Source organism: Eimeria acervulina, genomic scaffold, assembly GCF_000499425.1.
Source record: "Eimeria acervulina Houghton genomic scaffold, Eah_scaff568, whole genome shotgun sequence".
NCBI lineage: Eukaryota > Apicomplexa > Conoidasida > Eucoccidiorida > Eimeriidae > Eimeria > Eimeria acervulina.
In genome coordinates this window covers 1-9,599 of record NW_013549722.1, presented here as the reverse complement: position 1 = coordinate 9,599, position 9,599 = coordinate 1, and the positions used below count along the sequence as shown (strand labels likewise).

Sequence of the window (9,599 nt, the reverse complement as noted above, 5' to 3'; positions counted from 1 at the left end):
GTATATGGTTGTATATTCATGTGTTTATATGCACATATATATATATACATATATATATACAGAGAGAGAGAGCACTCAGAGAGACAGAGAATGAATCAGACTATCATTAAATTTGTATGTATTTTGCATTAAGGAGATTTGAGGTGTACGTACACCTGAAATGCAGTTGATTGACTTAATACTCAGCTCCCGTATATATGTGAATATATATATATATACATATATAATATATATATATATATATTCATCTATGTTTTAATGTTAATACATTCATATTTATGTGCTTGTATTTATATCTATTGATGTATTTATATTTATATTTATATTTATATTTATATTTATATTTTTTACTGCTGCAGGAAGAGATGTTCGGGTCAATAGACACTGTGCGCGCATGTTATGATAAGATGTTTCAATTAAAAGTAATAACTCCTCAGCTCGTCATCAACTACGCACATTACTTGGAGGTATTTATTAATTTATTTGTTTATTATTATTTACTATTTATTTATTTATTTATTTATTTATTTTATTAGTTATCTATCGATCTATCTATGTTGCAGCTACTATGAAGAGTCTTCTCGCGTGTAAATTTAATTATTATTACATATTTAATTAAGTTACTATGATATTATTATATATTTAATTTAAGTAATATATTGTTATTATGCACGCTATTATATTTATTTTAATGATTTATTTGCTGTATTTCTTTAGAAACGCCTCCAGTATAAATTAATAAATATTTTAATTATTTAATAATATAATTATATATTAAATTATTTTACTATGGTGTTGTTATATATTAAATTAAATTACTATAATTATATAATAAACTCCATTACTATGATTGCATATTAAGTTAAATAACAACGCTGTAATTATATACAACATTGTAATTAATTATTTTTTTTGTTATGTTCTCAGGAGCGCCGATATTATGAAGAATCTTTTCGAGTGTATGAACGAGGGATTGCTGCATTTCATTGGCCTCATTTAAATTCTTTATGGTTGATGTATTTGACAAAGTTTGTTAGTCGATATAGAAGCAGTAAATTAGAGAGAGCTCGAGAGTTATTTCAACAAGCTACTGCAAATATCCCTAAGAAATACGCAAAAAACATCTTTCTTCTTTATGCTAAGTTAGAAGAAAACTATGGTTTAGCTAAACATGCATTAGCTATTTACAGTGCAGCAACTAAAGCTGTACTGCCCGAAGAAAAGTTTGATATGTTTCTCGTCTATATTGCGAGGGTGAGGCTTATACTTATACGAACATCTTATGCATGCATTTCTCTATTTATGCATGCATGCATGCATGCATGCATTTATCTATTTATGCATGCGTTTATCTATTTATCTATGCGTTTATATATTTATGTATGCACGCACACATGTAAAGATATATATATATATATATATATATATATGTATATATATATATATATATATATGTATTACATATTATATATGCATAGATAACTGTGCATGCATGCATGCATGATGTATCTATTTAGACATGCATGTATTTATCTATTAATGCATGTATTTATCTATTAATGCATGCATTTATCTATTTATGGTATATCTGTACTGCATGCATACATATATGCATGCATGCGTCTGTACATCTACGAGTGCATGCATGCATGCATTTTTTGATTATGTTTATTCTTCTTGTTTCTTCTTTTATTTCTTCTTCTTTGTCTGTCTAATAGAGGCCAATGACCTTGTGCTGCTGCTGCTGCTGCTGCTGCTGCTGCTGCTGTTTGTGTTTAGACTAGCGAGCTTTTCGGTGTTGCGCGAACCCGCAAGATATTCGAGGAGGCGATTGAAACCCTACCTCCAGAGGACGTGAGGGTTTAGGGTTTAGGGTTTAGGGTTTAGGGTTTGTTATGTGTTTATGTTTCTTTCTTAGTCTGCATCTTTTTGTTTATTTTCTTCTCCCTCTCTTTCTGTCTTTCTGTTTTTCCTTTTATTGTGCTTTGTGCATTATATTTTAATAATAGTAATTACTTAGTTTTGTTTGAAGTGTAATTATAATAATTATTATTATGTTGATTGTTTTATTATATATTTATTATTATTACGATTGTAATTATTTATTGCTATTACTACATTAATTTTGTATTTATTATTATTCCTTATCCTGCTGTTTATTTTTAATCGCCTCACACTTTAATTTAAATTTTTATTATAATTACATTAAATTATTAAAATAATTAAAATATTTATTTCTTTTACTTTGTTTGATTTTTTTTGTTTTGTTTAGTTAACGCTTGCATGCGCTCAACGATAACGAAAATAATAAAATAATAATAAAAACATAAGAATCATAAAATAATAACAGTAATAATAATTAGTATGATAATATGTATAATAATTATTATTATTATTGTGTATGTGTGCAATGTGTGCGTGCGTTACGTTGCAATAATAACAAAATAACACTGAAAGCAACACTAATAATAATAATAAATTAATAATAAATTAATAATAGTAGTTATTATTACTACTGTTTATTTTGTTTTGATTATTATTTCTGTTTTGCTTCGATACGTTAGGAGTGCATGCATTACATTAAAATAATCCTAGCACAACACTACCACCAACATAATAATAATAATAATAATAATAATAATTATTATTATTATTATTATAATTATAATCATTAATTTAAATGATTATATTTGTTTTTGTTTTGTTTAGGTTCGTAAGGTGTGCATGCGCTACGCATATGTAGAGAAGAGTTTAGGAGAAGTAGATCGCTCTCGCGCTATTTATGCACATGCCGCTCATCTCGCGAATCCAACAAAAGATAAAGACTTTTGGGATGTAAGTCTTTATGTGCATGCACTGTTTAATTCAATTTATACCCACTGATTTGTCTTTGTTGTTATGCTATAGTAATGTTAATACTAATATTATTATTATTTATTATTATTATTATTATTGTTGTTGTTGTTGTTGTTGTTGTTGCTGTATATTATTGTTTCATTCGCGTGCAGCAGGGCAGAGGCGTTTGTTTGCATGTGATGGGACTGCTGCTGCTGCTGCTGCTGTTGCTGCTGATTGTGTTGCTGCTGCTGCTGCGGCTCTTCGTTGGGCTGCTGCTGCTCATGGCGCTGCTGCTGCAAGTGCTGCTCTCGCTGCTGCTGATGCTGCTGTTTGGGGTATATTTGTTGTTGCTGTTGCTACTGGACTGCAGCAGCAGCAGCAACAACAGCAGCAGCAACTGCAGCTGCTGCGGCAGCACCGTGGCGTAATGAAAGCTTTGTTTATTGTTTGCACTCTGTTTGTTCTCTCTTCTCGTTTTAAAATATTTATTTTATTTATTTGTTTGTTTAATTTATTTATTTAATTTATTTATTTAATTTATTTAATTGTTTATCGTAGGCATGGAGAGACTTGGAAGTCTCTTACGGCAATGAAGACACATTTAAAGATATGCTGCGCATCAAACGCAGGTAGACCCCAGTTAAACCTCTAATAATAATTAAATTAAATTAATTAATTAATTAAAATTAAACATTTAATTATGTATATGTATATGTATATGAATATGTATATGTATATATATATGTATATGTATGTGCATATATATATGTATATGTATATGTATATGTATATATATTTTATAATAAGCCTTATAATACATGTATATATATATAATATATTATATAATATATTATACAATATACTGCATGCCGTGCGTCCTCTAATTTAGTATACTGCACATACCCCAATATATATACTTAAAAATTAGTATATACACTGCATGCATGCAATATAAATATAAATATTAAATGATATTAAATATAAATATAAGTATAAACATAAATATAAATATAATTATAAATATAACTACAACTGTAAATATAAATATAAATATAAATAATAAAATAAAGAAGCTGCTATATATGAAGTAATATTGTATGTAATTTGTTTGTATTTGGGGTGTATGTACAGCGTAATTGCGCAGTACAGCCAAGTACATCATAATGTAGCAGAGTTAGCAGCAATAGAAGAAGGTAAATCTATATCCGTGGACCCGATTAAAGAAGCAGCAGCACAATTAGCAAAAGAAGATGCGGAGAGACAGCAAGCCCTACAGAGAGAGGAGGCCCTGCAGCAGCAGCTCAGACTGCAGCAGCAGCAGCAAACAGAAAGGCAAGAAAGAGAAGAAGCAGAAGCAGAGTTTGAAGCAATTAAACGCAGCAGAAGACAAGCAGCTACAGTAGCAGCATTGCAGCAAGACGCCCCCCTCTTCATTCCACAGCAAACGTTTGCTGTAAGCGCTGCTGCTGCTGCTATTGCTGCTGCTGCTGCTGCTGCTGCTGCTATTGCTGCTACTGCTGCTGCGATTGCTGTTGCTGCTGCTATTGCTGCTACTGCTGCTGCTATTGCTGTTGCTGCTGCTGCTGCCTTGCTCTTTTCTATTGTATTTAATATATTTAATGTATTTAATATAATCTATTTAATTGCAGTGTATCTCTATTTTATTTAATTGTTTTGTTTGTTTTATGCTTATAAGGATGCATTTATTATATCAACAGACATAAGAATGTAAACACTTTGACTCCGTCGCATTGCATAAATAAATAAATAAATAAATAAATAGATGTGAATTTAACAAACATAAATAAGCATATATATATATATATATATATATATAGATTACTTATACGTAGCAGTGTACCTATACATATAAATATATATATAATATATATATATATATATAGATGTAGATATATATATATATATATATTATATCCCGCATGCATATGGAAATGCACGAAAAAGCGTGCAAGAGTGTAAGTGCGAAGAGTGCAGATAAATTTAGTTTATTTTTGTTTATTTGTATTTCAGGGTGTTCGCGTTGGATATGCATTTAAAAAGGGTAAAGATGGGTTAGGGTACTATTTAGATGTAGCACAAGTTGGCCAAGAATTTATTGAAGCTCGTCAAGAAGCACTGCTAGCAGCTAACAAACGCAGCAGCAGCAGCAGCAGCAGCAGCAGCAGTAGAGGGGCTGCAGCACCGCAGCAGCAACGGCAGCAAGAAGAGATGGATATTGATGTTGATGATATTCAAGTAGAAGAAAGAGGGGTTCCTGACTCTGTCTTCGGCTCTTTAAAGAAAAAATAAATAAATAAATAAATATATATATATATGCCTATATATATGTATATATATATGCATATATATATACATATATATATATATATATAATTTTCGTTATCCTTCTCCAGATTGTTATTATTCTTATTACTCTTTCTCTTTCTATTATTCTTATTCTTAATCTTCTTCTTATTATTATTATTATTACTATTTCTTTTCTTTTTTGTTTTTCTTTTTGTTTGTGCGTGCTGATTGTATTGTGCTGTTGTTTTGCTGCTTTTGGCTGAACCCACTTTCAAAAAAAATAATTAATATAATCCCTGCTGCTGCTGCTTCCGTGCTACAGCAGCACCTGCAGCAGCAGCAGCTGCTGCTGCAACAGTAACTGCAGCCGCAGCTGCAGTAGCAACAGCAGCAGCTGCAGTAGCAGCAGCAGCTGCTGCAGTAGCAACAGCAGCAGCGGCAGCAACAACAGTAACTGCAGCAGCAGCTGCAGTAAGAACTGCAGCAGCAACTATAGCGGGACGACTGCTAGCAGCAGCGAGCAGCTGCTAGCAGCAACTAGCAGCAGCTAGCAGCAGCAGCATGCATGCATGCAAGTACGGGTTATTATTTGATAAACCTTTGTTTGCTGGAGAGGCAGCAGCACTAAGTTGTATTTTCTCTTTATTATTTTAAATGCATAAACAATAAGTGCATTAGAAGTAGACAAACAAAACAAATAAATAAGAGAGATAAATAAATAAATAAATAAATGAGACAACAAAACAAACAAAAGAGACAAACAAACAATTGGGGTGTAAAAGCAAATGAAGAATGCACTCACAACTTTATATTTAAACATGCATATGTATGCATAAATATGTACATATGTATCTATTTATGTATTTATTTTATAGATGTGTATGCATATGCATACGTGCTCGTATATATAGATATATATATAAATGTATACTTGGGATGGTTTATTAAAAGTAGATGCTTTTAACATACGGGTATACATATATATAATATATATATAGATATATATATACATATATATACAATATATATATACATATATATATGTGCGTATACGTACAATGCACAGTACAAGTACTTTCAATAAATTAAATATTATTGTTTATAGTTTTCGTATTTGCAGTGTGTAACAAGATAATGTACATTACAGATATATATTACTATTTATATTTTTTTATGTACAGTTCATATTAAATTGTAACACATTTGCAGTAAGACTGCAAGACGGAGCTGCACATACACCTCAGGTAAATAGCTGAACAAAACAAATAAAAATATATTACATATTATATATTTAATATGCTATTTAATATGTATATAAATGTACTATAAATATGCAACACATATATATACAAGCAGCAGCAGCATAGTCTTGTACGGGGTTTAGCAGAGGAGCACAGCATTTAAATATCTTCTTCTAGAGCTCATAAGGCACTGTAGATACATAAATAAAAAAGTAAATACTAATTAATATATTAAAGACATCTTATCATCACATAAGACACAGAAAACAAACACCAGTAAACAACAGCGCTGCTGCTGCTGTGCTGCAGCAGCAGCAGCGGCAGCAGCAGCGGCTGGGGTGTACGTACACCCGAGTGTAGAGGGTGGAGTGAGGGCCCCAAGTGTGTCTCAGTGGTTGAAAGCGTGCATAATATTGAAAGAAGGAGAAAAAATATATTTTAAATGTTTAATTAATACAATAAAAGTAATAAAATTAATTTAAAAGGAGCAGAAGGAGGCGCTAGTAAGCAATGAAACCCGTAATCACACCGTAAAGCAGCAGCAGCAGCAGCAGCAGCAGCAAGCTGCAGCAGCAGCAGCAGCAGCAGCAGCAGTAGCAGCGGCGGCTGCGACTTGTTCTGTTCATGCGTTGGTTTGGATTTGTTTGTTTGTTTGGGGCTTTAGCAGTAGAAACACGGTTTGCAGAAACTCTAAACCCTAAACCGTAAACCCTAAACCCTAAACCCTAAAATGACGGATCAGGCCCCCGAGTTTAAACTGATTTTGGTGGGAGATGGGGGCGTTGGGAAGACAACGCTGGTGAAGAGGCATCTAACGGGTAAGTACTGATTGTTAATGTTTAAGAAGAAGGGTATTTTATCTTTTTTTATATTTATTTAGGAGAGGAGAAGCGCATGTAAAACAAAACCAGTAAAACCCTTTCTTCCTCGCGCTAATCTGCTGCTGCTGCTGCAGCAGATGCATCTGTGGGGCGTCTAGGGTTTCTTTGTTTTGTTTATTCTTGTTTATGTTTTTTTCTTTGTTTTTCTTATTTGCTGCTGATGGGGGCATCCGGGTGTCTCCTCACCCCCCTTTCTGTCTCTTCTTCGTTCGTTGCTGCTGCCTGCAGCATTTACGTGGTGTATAAACAGCAACAAAGAAGATATTGTTGCTGCTTCTTCTTGTTCTTTTTTCTTTATCTCCTCCTTCCTGCTGCATCTTTATTCACCATGTCTGCTGCAGCAGAAGCAGCAGCGTCTGCTGCTGCTTCTGCTTCTGCTGCAGTAGTTCAGCTGCATGCATGCGGTGCAATGCTTGTTGTACCTGTTTCTTAAGCATTAGGTTCTAGGGTTTAGGGTTTAGGGTTTAGGGTTTCTATTGAGCGTAAACAGCGTTTAACAGCGAAGAGGTTTCGCAGCAGTTGTGCTGCTGCTGTGCTGCTCTCCCACCTGTGTATATAATACATATATAACGCATATATATATATATGCATGTATATATATATATATGTATACATATATATATATATATATATATATTATAATAGATATATAATATTTAGAAGTATTCAATATGTATGTATATTTATGCATGACGGCTCCTTTGTATTATTGGGTAGCCGCTTTATATATAGATAACATAATATATATAGTAGATGTGCATGTAGTAGATATATATATATACACATATATATTTAAATATATATAATTATATAATGCAAGTAAATAAATAAAACAGGTGGTTCTTCTCTTCTTCGCTTTGTTGTTGCTGCCCCCATTTTATATATTTTTTTGCTTTGCATGCACAGAGAGCATTAGGAGTTTCTTTGTCTTGTTATATAAATATATATATGTGTTTATACTTATATATCTATATATTATATATATTATGTGTGTTATTTATTTAATTGTGCATGCAGAAGAGAACTTCACTGCTTTTCTTTGTTTTTTTCTCTCAAATTGTGCTTCGTCTCTGTTATCCTCTTTTCTTCTCTTTTTACTTTGTATATAATTAGTAGTACAATATATCTATATATATATATATAACACATCTTTGAATATAGATGACTATTCTAATTAAATCTAGGGTCTAGGGTTTAGGGTTTAGGGTTTAGGGTTTAGGGTTTAGGGTTTGCATGCAGGTGAATTCGAGAAGAAGTATATACCCACCTTAGGCGTGGAGGTTCGACCGCTGCGTTTTTCTACAAACTTCGGTCCAATTGTTTTTAATGTCTGGGATACAGCAGGACAAGAAAAATTCGGAGGCTTAAGAGATGGGTATTATATCAAGGTAGGCTAGGGTTTAGGGTTTAGGGTTTAGGGTTTAGTATAGTAGTAGTAATTCGGGGGGTTACGAGGTGGATATTATAGGGTTTAGGGTTTAGGGTTTAGGGTTTAGAGGGTGTATATGTGGTTTAGGGTTTAGAGGGTGTATGTATGGTTTAGGGTTTGAGGCTTTTAGAGGGGTAGGCATAAGGCTTAGGGTTTAGGGTTTAGGGTTGTTGTTTTTCGGTTGCATGCGGATTCCATTTGTTGTTGGGTGTGAGGGCGGTAGCAGCAATTGGAGCAGCTGCTGCAGCAATTGCTGCTGCTTCTGCAGCAATTGCTGCTGCAGCAACTGCTGTTGCTGCTGCAGCAGCAGCTGCTGTTGGTATTGCAGTCTTCTTTATCGTTTGAATGCTCGTTTTTATTTTATTTGTTTATCCTTTCGCTGTTTCTTTCAATTGCTTTCAATTAATTTAATTTAATTTAATTAATTTAATTTAATTTATATATTTTTGTTTGTTTGTTTATCAGGGACAATGCGCAATAATGATGTTCGATGTAACCAGCCGAATTACTTACAGGAACATCCCAAACTGGCATAGAGACATTGTGCGGGTTTGCGAGAATATACCTATTGTCTTAGTGGGGAATAAGGTAAAATAAAATAAATGAAAGGGTTTTAAAAGGGTTAAAAGGGTTTTAAGGGTTTAAAGGGGTTTCTTACGGTGTATGTACACCTCGTAGTTATTAAGGGGGTGCTGTTATTCGCTATATTTATCTTTTTATTTCTTTTCTTAATAGAGATGAATATTATTATGATGTTTTTTATACTTTTATAAATATTAATCCTTATTTCTTTGCTTTATTTTAATTTTGTTGCTTTGTAGTATCTTCTGTCACGGCGTTGAGGGCTGTTCACATTGCTCATATATATATATATATATATATATATATATATATATATATATA

The 9,599-nt window shown here is 32.6% G+C and overlaps 2 protein-coding genes across 2 annotated transcripts in view; both read left to right on the top strand.

Annotated features, from left to right (window-relative positions):
• Positions 1-5,148, top strand: part of EAH_00043030 (XPA-binding protein, putative) — a gene marked incomplete at both ends in the record, with an annotated part of 8,579 nt that extends 3,431 nt beyond the window's left edge. The window contains 7 exons of the mRNA XM_013395017.1: positions 360-467; positions 928-1,254; positions 1,780-1,854; positions 2,710-2,835; positions 3,397-3,467; positions 3,970-4,291; positions 4,870-5,148. Coding sequence (XP_013250471.1) covers positions 360-467; positions 928-1,254; positions 1,780-1,854; positions 2,710-2,835; positions 3,397-3,467; positions 3,970-4,291; positions 4,870-5,148 — 1,308 coding nt within the window. The remainder of the gene's footprint in view (positions 1-359; positions 468-927; positions 1,255-1,779; positions 1,855-2,709; positions 2,836-3,396; positions 3,468-3,969; positions 4,292-4,869) is intronic.
• Positions 5,149-7,116: 1,968 nt separating this feature from the next.
• Positions 7,117-9,293, top strand: EAH_00043020 (GTP-binding nuclear protein ran/tc4, putative; the record flags this gene model as incomplete). The annotated part of the gene is made up of 3 exons (XM_013395016.1): positions 7,117-7,204; positions 8,507-8,655; positions 9,162-9,293. The coding sequence occupies 3 exons, from the start codon at positions 7,117-7,119 to the stop codon at positions 9,291-9,293; spliced, it is 369 nt and encodes a 122-aa protein (XP_013250470.1).
• Between the last annotated feature and the right edge of the window lie 306 nt (positions 9,294-9,599).